The 16637-nt window shown below is 39.8% G+C and overlaps 1 protein-coding gene across 5 annotated transcripts in view; it reads right to left on the reverse strand.

The window, feature by feature from the left end:
- Positions 1–16637, reverse strand: part of enox2 (ecto-NOX disulfide-thiol exchanger 2) — a 173512-nt gene that overhangs the window by 80914 nt on the left and 75961 nt on the right. For 4 of the 5 annotated variants that reach the window (XM_034138166.1, XM_034138171.1, XM_034138198.1 and 1 more), the window contains one exon: positions 7461–7607. The exons of the other annotated variant lie outside the window; for it this stretch is intronic. In XM_034138166.1, coding sequence (XP_033994057.1) covers positions 7461–7607 — 147 coding nt within the window. The remainder of the gene's footprint in view (positions 1–7460; positions 7608–16637) is intronic. 5 annotated transcript variants of the gene reach the window in all.

A 16637-nucleotide genomic window follows, 5' to 3' on the forward strand; every position in this document is an offset into this window, starting at 1 on the left:
CCTAATTCACAGTTTTTCTGGCCTCATAAAATCGTGGGTCTAGGGCCAGAGACAACGAGGCTGAGTCGGGCTGAGTATGCTAAACTAGAGAGAGCATCTCTGGCAAGGGGGCGACAACTACAACAAGATGGACATATTTGACCGTGATTTAATTGTAATACACGTTTCAAAATGATGCCGAAGTAACAACATACTGATACCGGTTAGTAAAAACCATGAATTAATGCTTTGACAAGTCTGCAGACAGACGGCAGGCGAAAAACCTTTTAAAATGCGTGTTTTCTAAATGGAGATTGGCTAAGCTAACGCAGTATATGCTCCGACCGTCCACACTCACAACAATGGCCTATACAGACATAAATAAAGCAGCGACTGTATTCACCATGACACAGGCAGTCTGTGGTTTGTACTTGTTTAACTTTTCTCTAGTTTCTGAACATATATAAGGAGCTGTGAGCTCTGAGTGCTAACAGCTAACGGCTGTGTTGTTTTTCTGGGGTTCTCATTGAAGATGACGTCACGGCTCCGCCTACACTGCGTTACTATAGATACTACCCCAGTTCCTAAACTGTAATGGAAATGCGCCATAAAGTGAGCCAGTCCTAACGAGGCCTAGCCATACCGAGCGAGGCCGAGCGAGGCCGTGTAGTGGAAACGCACCATAAGTACAGTCCATTTACCATCTGTATACCTGAAACAATCAAACCATTTCAGTTTTGGCTAGAAAAAAATGAAATAGTTGGCATTGAATTTTCTTTCAGTTGACTGGTATACAGCATTAAGAGCATACATATACCAGCACACAACTATCTGTATAGATATTGATGAAACACTAACCGTTTTTAAATCTCGCCTGTAGGCTATGTCCATCAGTTTAAGATAAAAACCAAAATGGGATCTTAGAATTTATTCAGAAACCCTGCCAGGGGCCAAGGTATTTGGCCCTAAGGCTGAGGGACTAAGAGAACAACTCATCTAAGTGCCAATTGTTTATCTTCCCTACACTGTTGCTGTGTATAAATAATAATAGGAGGGAAGCCATGTGCAAAACAATGCTCCCGTTTGCTTTGGTTCGGCAGGTTTCGGTTTTCGTATTAGAATCTTTTCCGATCTCGACACATTAGCTTTGGCGTGAGTCCACATACGGAGCAGAGCAGAGCGCCTTCTGGCAACGTGAATTATTTAGATCTCATTTGTTTGTAGGCTTTTCAAGATGGGGTGAAGTGGCACTAAATCCCTGAGCACTGCGGCGTGCAGAGGGGTTAAGATGAGCAAGAGAGTACAACTAAAGATGATGGAGGTTAGAAATGGGAAAAGGAAAAAGGATGAAGCCCCATTTTATTTTGCCATTTTGTGATGATCAGTAGAATGGATGGAGGATGAGGATTGGGATTTCCATGTTGACCTGGACCACAGCAAGGCTGGCATAAATGTGAGGATATTGCGAAATAATAATGCTATCAAGGCGCTGTCTGATATTCTGAATATATTAAATTAAATTAAATTATATTTAAGATTTTTATGAATTTAGAATTCATATCTTGTTGGACAGATGGTTTGTCAAAACAACAACTTGATGGATATTTATTGACATTACCAAGACTTAACTTACACGATTTATTATAGGAGAATTTGCAGAAAATGATTGATTGTGAAAATAATAATAATAATAATAATAATGTTGGATGAAGCTCCGATGTGTATACCATATTTTCCACACAGACATGCAGCAATGTGCAGTCCTCATCTGTCCCAGAGCATGGACGAGTATGTTCTGACTGAAGCTTACTGAATCCCAGATGGATAAGAGAGGCGGGCCCTTCACATCTTGACACGCATGTTAAATCACTTTTCTCTCCTTGAGGTGAAACATATATGGTCAGGACACACAGTACTGCAGAAGCTGCTCCTTCCAGAATACTTTACAGTGCCCCACATGCCTCAGACATCCTGTTTGTGAGCTAATGAGTTCACTTCTATCTTCAGTCTGTCATCCCCCGTCCATCAACATCACTCTAAATCTTCTGGGTCACTGGTGGCCTCAGCATCACAAAGACTGACATCAAGCTGGAGCTCCCCCCCATCCTCAACACACAGCAATCAGAACACACACATACACACACACCTCTCTAGGACAGCCATATATCTAAATGGACTGTCATCTCTGACAGCCTAAGTATCTCGATACATTATTTACCTTGCAATGGCTGTTTGCCTGCCAGTACTGGGTCAATGACATCACATTACTGTTTGTTATGCTCAAATCCATTACTTCCCAAAAAAAAGAAGCCACACAAAAATAAATACTGGTCCATGCAATATTGGAAACTTTATACAAAACCTTCTCAAAAGAGAAACCACACTGCAGTTTAGGTCTGAGGTCGGGTTGCACCACACAGGAAATGCCAGTCAGACTGAAAACCATTCATCATGAAGGGGTCAGAGTAATAAATACAGGATGTGGACGACACCCGTAAGGGACCTTGTACTGACAAAATGGTTTCAGATCACCCAATGCCCGGACCACGGCTGGAGTCACTGAGGATTGTCTTGCGTACACCGGTAAAAGTGCAGCAGCTAACAGGCACACACAACGTTTTTTTTTACGCCACTCCCTAACTAAACAACATGCATTCTTATTTTCCCTTGCTCTATTACATTAACCTTTATGCTTTAGAATCAATAGCATTGTATTCAACACCTCTCTTTGCTCCAACTAAAGGTTAATGCAAAATAAATTGGATCGGTGAGAATACAATTATTTGAATTGCTAAAACTGCCATTCGTGATCAAATGTAATGAATTGATTTCTTACACACAGAAAAACACAAGTGGGGGGGGGGGATATCATTAATCCTGGAATTGGAAATGCTTTCGACAAATCCATTTAGCCTAAGGTTTGAAAATATGCCTCAGTTCTGATCACTTCTCAATATTTTTTTTTTTCAGTCAAACAACCTTGTTACAAGGGTACTTGAAATCCATTCAGCCAAAGGCCAAACACTCTCCTTCAAAGAGCTATTTCATACAAATAAATGTCTGCTGCACAGACACAGGCAGTTTCCAGTGGAGCAGTCTATATGGTAAACTGTAGAAAACTTCTGTTGAATGCTTGTTGATCAGCACAGTCTCCTAGGATACATTCTCTTGTCCTTAAGTTATATATGTTTATTTTATATGACATATACATTTTCAAAAGGTTGTACTGGTCCTTTAAGTAGGGCTGTTTTGGGCTTATGTTTGTACTCCCATTGACCTTACTAGACTGCAAAAGTGAAGGGTGTTAGTTAAGGATTGCTACAGGCACAGCAGTGTGTGCAGTGAGTAAAAACACACCTCATTACCAAAGTGACAGGACCTTTGCTTTCCACAGCTGTGGAGCCCCTCCCTCTCAGGTCTGAGAAAACCAATGGTAGAGTTTCTGACCTACAGTAGTGACATGGTGCTGTTTTTCTATGATTGGGTTACTAGTTTGTTCATCTTGAGCATGTGCGCAGAGACAGATCACAGGGTGCACAGTACATCCCATAGTTGTTACACTATTCTACTGACAATCAAGAGAAAGGTAGCGTTGCTCCAACAAAGGCAGGAAAGAAGACATTTAGAAAACAGTGCAGATTAAAAAAAATCAACTTTACAAATGTTTCATGAGTTTGACCTCAAGGACACACAAATGTGTTTAAGCAAATAACACAACTATTTTCTTCATTTTTTTCTTGATTGAAAGTCTTATCTTACTGATGCATTTCATTCTGCCGTGTCTCCATATCACCTTGCAAATCACACTTAACTTTGTTTTGAACTGCTTCACAAATGAGGATTATTATTAGTATTTCATTAACATAACAGGCGCGAGATAATGAAATCCAGCTTCTGCGGCTGCTAGGAACTGACATTTATATTCATTGTGAGAAGGGAAATCCTGCTCCACAAAAAAAAATGAGAATCATTTCCAAATCCCATTCTCTTCACCACCTGCAGCTTAAACACAGCAGGACCTGAAGGGAAATGGCCATCTCCGGCTGCGTTGTAAAACTGATAAAAAAAGACAGTAAGGATAATCCGTGCAGTGTGCCTGCTGCCCCAAGGCACCACTTATTATGGATTGTTAGAAGACACATACGTAAAGAGCAAAGTGCATCATCTCCAACTTTTGAGAGAACAACAATAATGTTTGATCAACAAAGTCTACATTTTACCCAAAAAAAGAGTTAAAGAGTCAGAAAAAGTATACATTTCCTAACAAGTGGTTATGATTTCCAATGAAATACATTTTCTCTCAAGCAGTTACTCAACTAAATAAAAATATCGAGTTAGTCACACTGAGTCTGAAGTTAGTGGACTCTATTTTTGAGGCTGGGTGAACAGAATATCAATTCAACCTCAAACTTTCCGTGTAAGTGTTGACAGGAGGTGCGGGCCTCTGGTCTTAATTATGCATGGGGGTTGCTTGTTGCTTGGTCTTGGAGTGGTGTTTTAAAGATCATCAGTAAATAATCTATCAGCACTGTGGCATTAAGTATGGAATGACATGGATTTCTCATGAGCCACATCAAACAGGCAGTTTGCCAGTTGCATTGTTAACCTCCTAACTAATTATTTAAACAAAAGACAGTTGGCTATTGGTTGAGTGTTTGAGTTGCTATGGATTCTCGCTGCATGCTGCACACATGCACGATGGATTATCAAGTGTAGTGTTAATTGTAATGAGGAAAATCTATCCATTAGGTTACCTTTAACGAGACTCAATCAGCATGAGTGCTAATGAGTCGGAGCTCCATCAGAGCTTAAGTTAACTAGAAACCTGCTCTGTGCTCCGAGTGGAATTTCCCAAAAGTATTAAGTGGCAGCCATGACGTTCACATGTTCTATATACTGAGGAAAGGTGATTTAATACTTACTTTCTGAAGGCTTTTAGCATAGAGTACACTGGATTATTTTTTACCAATAGAAAGGAGATAATGCTTTCCCACAATTCCTTCTGGCAGCTACATTTAAAACGCACCATCTAGCCATTAATTCAATCTGCCTTCACTGTGTAGTTTTACACTTTGCAAACATTAAAAAAAAATACATCTTTCTGAGGAGGTGTGATTCTGTTTTGGACAGTAATCTTCACCTGACTTGAACACCATTGAATTAGTCAATGTAGCCTACTCATTTGTTTCCTCTGTCTGTATTTGCAGTTGGATTCTCTTAGCACTGTGGTTGTCTTTTCTCAAGTCCTTGTGAATTCGCTTTCACATCTTTCTTTGACTGGACTTTTCCTATCGAGATTAAGGAAACGTGGTTACTAAAGGAAATCATTATTTTTTAATATTCTACCACAGCCCCATTCTATATAATTATGGTAGGAAAGTAAAAGGAACATGATTTTTCCAGATGGATTTCTCAGAGAAAAAAGCTTTTTCTTGGCTATTTGTTAGTGTTGCTGAGTTTTCACGTGTATGACAAAGACCTCAGCTGAATGGCAGATTACACATTACTGTGCAGCCTCAAACTGAACACAACAGTGTAGTCCTTCTAAAAAGTTGGTTTCCAAAGCTGAACATTTGACAATTCATAAGCATTAGCATTGCAGGGAAAACACTTTTCCCCTGTTCTCCCACTGTGCTCTAAACCCTCCAACAAACAACAGGAAACATTGATTTGTTTCAGAATTAAAACTTAAGAGATAAAGCAATGTTTCCAAATACATTTTGGGGATAGTAGAAATCCGATTACCAACTTTCTGCATGAGCAGCTTTTCTTATTTATAAGGTTGTAAGTAGTGTTGCTAGAGTATATTAGTGAACTGCTATGTTGTGTACTGTACCTATTGCTCGGCCCCTCAGGTTCCTTGAACACGGTAGAAATATGTATCTGGTACAGACCTAAAACATGAGGAGACTGTGCGGTTAATGTCCTGGGTCCTAGTCTTGGTTGACCAATATTGTGAAGCCAGGTCTACACACTGCACTGATGTGTCATTTAGTTTTTACTCCTTCAGCTGAAACCAATACCCAATCATTTTTGGACCATATCTCTACTCATAACAGTAAGCATTTGAAAGAGTGGTTGTGGAGAAAGCAGGATGATAAAAAAGAAACCCTTATAAGGTTTGGTAAAACATCGCAATACAGCAGCATTTCAAAGTGTATAAACAATATAAATAGCACCCTGACATTATCAGGAAGCCATTTCATCATTCTGCATTATTTAATGTTATAAGCAGAAAGGTCTCCTAGTCACTACGCTCGATATAAATAACTTGTTGGAGAATGAGGAAGAAGGGGAATGCTTTCATCGTAAGGCTTTCTGATGGGCTTTCATCAGTGAACACTAATACAACTATATGCTACTGGGAAAATGTGTCCTGATCTTTGAATAATGAATAAGTATGACAATAAGACAATGGCAAAGAAAGAACCTTGTTGTGTGATTGTGCATAATAGTAATGATATTGTGACAAGTGGGAACTCATTGCTCATATTGAAATTGAATCTAACACAAAACAAAAACTTCACAGTTTGCGTTAATTAAGCAGAATTGATATGGGGTCTGGATCATTGTGAAAACAGGGCAGTGTTGGTAACATCAACTGAAGGGAGGTTGTGTTTTTAACACATCTGAGGAAATTAAAGAAGCAGATTGGACATTTCCTATTTGTTTGACAATCCTCCGTTACACATTATCCAATTATAATTTGACAAGGTCAGTGAATTTAATGAAATTAAACTTTATCAGGATGAACTCTTGCATGTGAAGATGTGAAGAAAGGATGAATTGTTGATTAGGACCGTGTTAATGTGAAGTATTAATCCAGTCCAATTAGCAACGCCAAAAAAAAATCAGAGAGCATGCAACAATGCCTCTTCGTCTTAAGGAGCCTCTTTTTCTATTACTTACAAAGCAATTAATTCGTTTCTTCTTTAATTCTTTAATTAGAAAGTCTTTTAATTTGAAGAATTACCAGCAGCTAACTCAAATGACTATTTAATTATGTAGCAAGCTTCCTAACAGACAAAAACACACATGTGCACAGACACACTTCTCTCAGTGCATCCCTGTTTTTGTAACAGGTCAGTGAGAAAAAGCTGAAGGTGTGTTTGCGCTTGTGATTGGCAGGTCATGTTGGCACGGTAACAGACAGTCAGGCACACAATCTCAGAGGAGCAGTTTCCGGCTGCAGCTGCCTGACCTCCAAACAGGCCAGACAACCAGAGCCGGAGGACATGGCAAGCTAATCGAAAACAACAAAGACTGAGCTAAGCCACTTTTTCTCATAACGCCACCAAAATGACAGGATTATGCAACATTTCCCATCGCAGTTTTTTGATTTTGGTGGCAGGAAAGGAAGAGTGAAAATCTAGCTGTCGTATCAAAGCTTTTTGAATGTTGACAGTTAAGGCCACTTGCATATAAATTTGACGGGCAAAACGGTGAGGATTTGAGACCACTTGTGAGGCAGCTGTCAGTACCTGGAGGCAGGTTGGCTCTCTTCCTCTTCTTGCTATTCTCAGCAGTGTTTTCCAGAGGAGGACACTCTGTCACCAGCGGCCCACTGGAGCCGCTGAACTGGAGAGGGTCGTTGTTGGCTGATGGATCAAAGGACAGAGCGTTGAGTCCTGGAAGTCACAGAAAGCATAGAGAGCCACATTAAAGTCAATGAAGCCATGTCTCCTGACCAAAGGGGAAAACACTGTGAAACACGAAGAAAGAGAAAGCAACATGAGGTTCCAGCGCTTCTGTGATGCTTTTTTATGTCCAACCCTGATGAGATTTATTCAGACACACATTGATGAATAACCTGTAAAAAACTTGTATTTCAGTGTCTCTAAGGTCGGTTGCATTCGTGGAGGCATAAATGCAATGGTCAGGATTCAGTACAACCACATACAATGGATAGCAATAGGATTTAGTTCGAATTCTTTAACTAACATTTTTATATTACATTCTAGAGAACATAATTTTGCAGTGATCATTTGCAAAAACATTTTTTAAATCCATCAGTAAGGAGCCAGACATGGATGGAAACTGTCAATTAATTATAAATTAATTACTCAATCGGCTAAAAAAAGATAGAGATCAAATGGATGATGAATTTAAGATGTTAGTAAAAGTCTAATGCAGTTAAATTGATGGTTTTTGCATATAAAATGTTAAAGAAAGTGCTACAAATCGCTTCATCTTAAATGATAGTTGAATCAAATTATTAGGGTTTTGTACTATTAAGATGTTACTTGGGCTTTCCAAAATGACAGTTTGCATTTTTCACTATAGACCATAGCTATAAAAAAAGAATGTGTTGCACTTTTTACACTGCTTATTATTTATTCCTATAAATAATGATTTTATTTTTTGTACGATCACCATTCTGTACAGATCCAGAACAAAGAAGAAGTACTGGTAAACAAGATGGCTGCCCTCTGATCAATATGTTGGGCTTGTGCAGATACAAATGCACTTTCCTTTTCCCCAAATCAAGGTTAAATTAAAAAAAAGCCAAAACCTAGAATAAGGATTTAGTAAATATAAAACGTGTGGTGAAAACACATTAAAATGTTTATGAGAAAGACTGCTGGAAACAATCTAGCACTCTGTACCATATCAGCTCCACAAAAACAGCATTTCATCCTGATTTTATCATGGATGTTAATGTAATTCCATGTAAAGAGAAATTCAGACATAGAAGTGCTGTATAATGAAGGCAATTTATCAGGTGTTTCCCTGGAGGCAAGGTTGTATTTAGCATTTTGATGTTGCTCACTGATATCTTACAATATCAGAATCAACAGTCGTATCATGAATACAAGACAATAAGAACACTTCCATAAGTAATGAAAACAAAAGCAATGTTGAGATTCCTCCTGAGTCCTTCATAAATGATAAACAACTTAACGTGTGTTTGCTGCTTAATGTATTAGCTCGTCTCACTCTTTAAAGAGTTGTGTTTGTGCTTATAATTCAGAGCAGGGTCCTGGGGAGACTCGGTACACTCATGAAAAATTCATGACACTTCTTTGTGCGAAGATTTGTTTTTCCCTCTATTGCACAACAGATCAGAAGTCTCGCATTAATGTGGCTCAATCAGAGGTCCACAAGACCCTGATCAGTTTGTTCCAATCTCAGAGAGTGCTCTAAATGTCAAGACAAAATAACGAAAGATTTGAACTGTTAGGTCAGTGGTGTCTTTGTTCAATACGATCAAATTAGGACTCTTATTATGTTGAGGCACTGACGATTTGGAAGACTAGCCTCATCAGGTTGCGTTTTTTGTATTTGTTCTTGTTTAAGACCAGACCTGCTGAGATGATGGTATTCTTATTTTTTTAATTGGTTAATAGCAAAGATTGATCAGTACCTTAATAAAGATAGAAAATAAAGAGAAACAGAAACAATGGGTAGGTAAAAAAGTTCTGAAGGAAACAAAGCGTGGCTTTAAAAAAGCAGAGTATGACAGCATAAAAGATCAGAAAGTTAAAAGAATACTAAAAAAAAGTACTTATGTTGGCAAAAACCCACATTTTCTGTCTGCATGAGACACTGTTACATTTAGGCAGAGGGCTCTGTGTATTTGCTGCAGTCAGTCTAAATAGATCTTCCGTCTGAGCTCACACAGTCCTTCAGTCGATCTCTACTCAGCATCCATCTGTCACACTTGAGCGGCAATAGCGCAGAGAGTGAAATAAATCCATTACTCTGCCAATGTTAACTCTGTCACCAATAAACAGCAACAGCTTACATTTAAAGAGACGGCCTTTTCAGACGATGGCATGAGAGTTGCTATGAAGCAAGGCCAAGAGAATCCATGGAAAGAGTGAAACAGAACCACACAGCTGACATGGAAATACCAGTGAGTTGCCTTGTCATTGACTTCATTTTGCTCAGAGAGCTGGGTTTGCCCCAAACTGTCACAGCGCTGTCTCATAAATGGACTTATAAAGAGAACTGGACTTTCTAATGTGGAATAAATGGAAACTAACTACTAACTAACGAATGAGGAAGGAGGACATTTGATGCACTCTGATTTAATTCAGAGCTACATTTCTGAATGCATGCAGTACATTTTATGGGCATTTCAGTACCCTATTTTCACTATCACATTGCTCTTGAGTGCGTTACTACAGTATAAAAGATTTGACGACGAATTGAAGAAAAGCCTTTTGCAGATTCTGCCATAATGCATCATATGTTGGCTGTTCATTGTCTTTTTTTCTTTGGGTTTGAGGTTTGGAAAAAGTAGTCAGTGTTCAGAACCAATCATTTGACAGTAAAGGCAAACAGCAAAAACACAAGTTGATTTGAAAAACTGAGGTGGGAACTCAGCTTAGAGTCTGAGTCTCTTTATGTGTGAGTCTGTATATTAAGAACATCTTTGCTGGGTCATCGCCCCTCTCTGCTGTGCTACTCCTTTGTCTGTAGGCTGATGGATGGCGTGTTTAAGTTTCAACATCTGGCCGGAGGAAGGAGCAATGTCAGGAGTATGTCTCCCCAGGGTGGAAGGAAAATAAATACCAGGAGGCTGGGTGGAGGCAGGTGGAGGCTTCAGGCAGAAAGGGTCACAGAGAAAATAAAAGTAATGAAAAAGCTGGACTGAGACAAACTTTATTCTGTGTGGATTCAGGCTGGGATACAAGAAATATCACAAATGAAAGTGACCCGATCTCACATCAAGGACACATTAACAACCTGCCCCATTAATAGTATAGTGGGCGAGGAAAATATATGACCATTAGAATATGCAATGAAACTCAGGGGGTCATTAAAACACCATTTTACTGCCTAGGATGTGAAATCAACTCAGGCATCTGCAGCGTGTAAAATGTGGAGAAATGTTTGCAGAGTGTGATGTCCTCATATTATATTCAAAGACAGTACACATTTTGATTTAAAATAGACCCTGACAAACATTTAAAAATAAGTATTTGTTATAAGACATAAGTATTAGTCAATTGTTTTGATTGAACAGAATAACGAAATAACAACTATTTTATCCAAATTAAATCCATCATTGGTTGCAGCCCCAATATCATATGTCCCTTCTACTTTGTACTAGGAAGATTCCTTTGCAATTGAAGTGACCAAAAACCAATACAAACGTACTTTTGGTTGGTGGAGTCTACTAAAAAGTGTACTAGACAAATCACATAGTACTGCAGTTAAGTTAAATAATATGCAAGCATCAGCCTAGGAAAAGATACACCAATTACAGGGCGAGGAGGTAATCAAGTTTGCTGAAACAATCATGAAATGTAAGACCATAATGCTTTCATAATTAATTACTTAACACTGGCAGCAAACCTGTGTTCTTGATGTACAGATCACAGCTTTAACGGCACTGCGCTTTGCAGGAGTTATTCTCTCTGCAAAACGTTTGTATAATTCCCTTACAGTCCTCAATCTAACTCTCATCAGCTAATAAACCCAACAGTGGGGTATGAATAATGCAGAGCATTAGGAAATGTGCATCAGTGCAACACTGCAGGTAAGTGCTTAAGTGGGGTGACGGCCTAAGCAGGGGACTATTAATCTAAGACAGTACTAAGAAAGATAATGTAAAAAGGCCATGTAGCACAAGGCAAAGAGCAGGATGGTGGCACACAACATTGACATAACACTGATCTCAAAAGTACATTTGCTTTGCTGATAATTCCACCTAATACTAAACTATAAGGGTCAAAAAACCCATTAGGACAACATTTAAAGAGGGCGTATTGGCTCAATGTTTAAATTCTATAAGCAAAGCCTCACAGAGAAGCAGTATTGTGCACAGGAATGTTCTCCAAGCTATGCACGTTCCCCACTGTCTTGAAAACTGTCTGCTTTGAAAATCAATAATATATAATCACAGCCTTGTGTCAATCAGCAAACAGCAGGCAGTGTACGAAAAGCAATGAAAGAATATTGAATTGTTCTACTTCACATGGTCAAACGATGCAACACACAAATATACACAATAAAGACACACAGGAAATGCCTTCGTAAATAAAGCTGCAGTTTTACGAGGTCATTAGGTCACAGTTGGTTCCACCCAACTGAATAATGCTATAAAAAGAAAACATTTTATTGTGATGCACACAGATTTAGCACAGCAGAAATAACTGGGAGGTGTTCTTTTCCCATGAAGCTAATGGTTCCTAGTTCTTATTCTTTGATAATTGTTCAATATAATACAGCTCCTTCCTTTCTAAACTTTAGATTAACAGACATGGATGTACTGAGAACTGACCAACAGCCTTTTGTCAGTTCATTTACTGGGAAATAAAATACATTTAAACTGATTGGTAAAATGGTAGCCTTCTTTGTGAGACTATAATTAAATAATACATTCAGAGGTTTGTGAAGTAATCCGTAGTTGGTAGTGTGCAGTGCTGTTACTGCCCAAATAGTCAATATAAATGGCGCAGCCCAACTAATGGCCACCCCGATTTCTCAAAGTCCAAAATGACTTCTCTAAATTGCTTGTTTTGTCCAACCAATTGCCGGAAAATTCATCTTACAATAACATAAAAAAAGACACAAAAAAGAATCTGAAAAGCTGGAAGCACGGCTTTTACTGATCCACAAATAATATTGTATGTGACATGTGGCTGGGGTGGAAATGGCATCAAAGTATTTTGTAAATGGATTATGAAGTAATTAAGAGAGGTCACATTGTCCATCACCAGTACATGTCACAATTCACATTCTGATATTATTAAAAATCATGCACCATTGCGATTACAGCTAAGCCGAGTGCTATGGGTGGCAGTGAAGTGACAGTCTGAGGCAATAACTCGGAGCCTGTTGGGAGGCAGCTGCGGGTGAACACACATGATCCCAAATTAGCTGTTAGTCACCTGAAAGGTTACTGATGATACAAAGTCATAAGACCTCCATTAGGTCCTGCTAAAGATCAGTCACCACAATAAAATGAGATATTGCTCTATTCATAGCCTGCAGTGTCCATCAGAACAACATTACACGGATTATGAGCACGAGTTCCAAGCCTCCTAAAAAAGGTAGCCTACTTAACTTACGAGTGCCCTTAGCAGATGTATAAACAAGGTGTCTGACTGATGTGGCTTAGCAATGGATGGCAAAGCATGCCAAGCAGCCGCGGAATTCTCATGAGGCTATTAGCCAAGCCAAGGGGGGGGGGGGGCACACAGGGACATATACCGGGCAGCTGCACTGTCCCACCAGCCTGTGCTTATTTAAACAATGAAAATTAATATCTGTGACCATTGAGCTTTGTTTTTGATCCCAGTTTTTGCTTAAGAACAGGCACATTAGCTGTAGCCGATGCAATGGTTTACACTTCAATTACTGACAATGTGACACCATTACTCATGGTGACCTCTGTCGTTATCTTTGATCGTTTCCAGGGAAGCTGAGAAAATAAAGATCTCTTGGTGGTAAACTGTCAACTCAGTTGTAAACACACGGCACTTACGGAAGATTGACCATTCCTTCAATATATAGAGGAAGCACTACACTTATATTGTTCATGTTTCCTTCTGCAGAGCATGATGGTAATATGTTGCTCAAACTTTGCAGACTCAGGCCACATTTACACGAGAACGAAACGGCTTGTATCTGCATAGTTTCTCTTGTGTATAGCTCTATTATTTACACGAGGCCGTAACAAACGGACCCCACAAACGATAACGGGTCCCAAGGTGGATAGATTTGCAAACGAAACGCTCTGGGGGGTCAAAGGAGTCCGTGTAATCGCCTCTATACGAATATTTCCTGAAAAAATAACGATAGCCCCACCTCTCCCCGCCTCTGCTGCTCACTGCTGTAGCATGGCCAGTAGCTACTGTCAGTAGCTACTGCTAGTGCTACTGCTACTGACCATGCTACAGATGTTAGTGCAAAATCTACAGCTCCTCTACCACAACCATCAGCAACAAGTGGACATGGAGAATTAAATTAACTACTACATGTTGCTAAATCCACCGCGGGGCATAAACAGAAGGGTAGCCATGGCAACATTGCTGCGGGGCTGCTCCGGGGTCTTCTTCGCTGCTTTTGGTGTATTTTGTGGCGGAAGTTACAGCGCCACTTACAGTCCCGGCATATGTACTACAGCGTGTCCAGCACTTTCGAGCGGTCTCGTGTGGAAGTACAGCGCCACTTACGGGCCGTCTCCACAGCAGCGTTAAAAAAATCTTGGAGGTGGGCGTATCTGAGGCTTGGGGATTTTTTTGCGATCAACCAATCACATGAATCTCCCGCCCGCGACATACGAAGCCAAAAAGCCCGAAGTAAACTGGATATAAACTCCCCAAAACAGGCGAAAACATACCACTGTCTCTGCCACTTCCCTCCATGCCTGGCTCCTCCGGTTTATATCCCGGTAGGTCTGGTCATAAAGCACCGGGTGATTGATTCGCTACCGCTAATTTCTCCTCCATTTTTTGGAATATGAGGAAATGATCTGCGGTATGTCTCTCCCAGCATACACGCCGTTTGATTGGCTAGAGCTTGAACTGCCAGATTTGCGTACACGGGATTTGATTGGCTGCCGCTTCCACCTCAGCTTCAAAAGTTGAACATTGTTCAACTTTGAATCTTGAAAATCCTGAGAATCTCCGCTCGCCTGCCCACAATGCATTCCGGCGAAAAGTGAGGGAAAGTGACGTCACCCCATTCAAAGTGAATGGGCAGAAGCGTTTCAAGATTTTTTAACGCTGCTGTGGAGACGGCCCGTTACAGTACCGGCATATGTACTACAGCGTTTCCAGCGGTCTCGTTTGAACAGACACGTTAAATGAAACGAATGCATGTGAACGGAAGACTTTTTTGAAAGCGCATACTGTGCATAAACGCAAACGTTCCCGTGTAAAAGCAGCCTAAGACTCCTCAGTCAGTATTTTAATAACATGACATTTACATAGTATATATTAGCATCTCTGTGGCCTTAGCTTTCCCTCTGGCATCCAGTAAACTCTGTTTTTACGGTAATTATCATAAATATATAAACAAATATAAAAAATATATTTAAGAAAATATTTGTTTGGGGTTGTAGTTGGAGCTGTCAGTAAAATAAACCAAGGGTACTGCCAAAACACAGGAATCACAAGGAAATGAAGTGCAAAAAACAGTAGTGATGAATATTCATCACCAACTGCTACAACAAGTAATAATTACCACTAGGGTTTTCACCATCAAATACTTAAAATGTTGTTTCAATCAAAGAAATGTTTTACCTGACAAGGATGTGAAGCCAGTCCCGGGGAGAAATCAATTGGCCATAAGAAATGCAGGACAAAAATAATCATGTAAACCCAAAACAAAATAACTGTTTCAAAGTGGAAATGAAGCAAAAAAGGCCCCAAACATCTAATTTCTCTACTAAAACAATGACTAATGGTATCCCAATCACAACAGAAGTGAGAATATCCAGAATATTCAGACTTGTGCATCTTTAAGTAAATGTCAGAGACACCAATCAGGGTTAATATCATGATAAGTAGGTAGAAAGAATGTTGTTCTCACAGTTGGGAGCTCTGTAAAGGTTAATCTATTCCCTGATGTTGTGATGACATTTTGAAACAATGCTAGCATTGGAACATCTCATTGCACATTTACCCCTACTCTGCATGCAATATAAACTCTACCGATACATTGGCATACGGAACTGGAACACACTGCAAAACGTAAAGGGCAACAAACTAATTGCAAAGGGTTTTAATGAGAATGGAGGTCAATTTATTTTTTTCTGCTCCAATTGCATTTGAGTGTGTCAATTAACTCAACGTTCACTTTGCTGTGCGTCAAACACAAGCTCAGGTTAACCAGCTCACCATAATCATATCATGACTATTCATATGATCAGTGACAAGGAAAAAAAATCCTCTTCTGACCCCCTCTGTCATTCCTCCAAGCCTCAGGGAATTCACTGAAGGTTAATTTATTTAAATCTCCCATCCACTCCATCTCTATTCCATTAAACTCACTAAGAATCTGTGGTTTACAGACTAATCCGTTTTCTACTGTCAAAGGCCTATGCCCTTTCAGCAATCTAGTGACTGAGTGCGTGTGTTACAATACAACACATCAGTTGATAAGGTCATGTTAGCTTACACATGCATGCTCAATGTGTTCTCAGAGCAATGCCTAACGTTAGACTAATAATTCCATAAGGCAATCATGGTTGGAGGTAATAAAGTACAAATGTAAGTTCCTCCCAGGAGAACTCTTCTTTTCCATGTCCTCAAGGCTGCCCAATGTCTAAGCTCTTACCATCTGGCCTCTCCTTTAAAACACAGGATACTTTAATGCATGAAGTGGATGGTAATATCAAGATATTAACCATTAGGCTGTGGTACAAAGGATATCTTGGTTATGTGGGCAGTCGCTGCATCATTATTCCAGGATGGCAAGCCTCATCATTGGCATGGACGGTCTTATGCTAATCATTCTGGGAACACTTGCTCTTCCCTTAAATAGCTGGTGCAGCCAATTGCAGTCTGTTAGAAAATCCTCCAGCCTATGTGGACGTGTGTTTCAGTTCCAAAGGAATGGCTAATGAAAGGCTTGTTGGCGCCAATGTACTTCAACAACGACGGCTGTGAATGGCGGTTCCTAAAGCACACACTTGGCTCGCAACGGACTGTCCTGCATGTCCGGCCTTTGCCAAGTCAATCGCAATTGGGGGAATTACT

Source organism: Trematomus bernacchii, unplaced genomic scaffold, assembly GCF_902827165.1.
Source record: "Trematomus bernacchii unplaced genomic scaffold, fTreBer1.1, whole genome shotgun sequence".
Classification (NCBI taxonomy): Eukaryota; Metazoa; Chordata; class Actinopteri; order Perciformes; family Nototheniidae; genus Trematomus; species Trematomus bernacchii.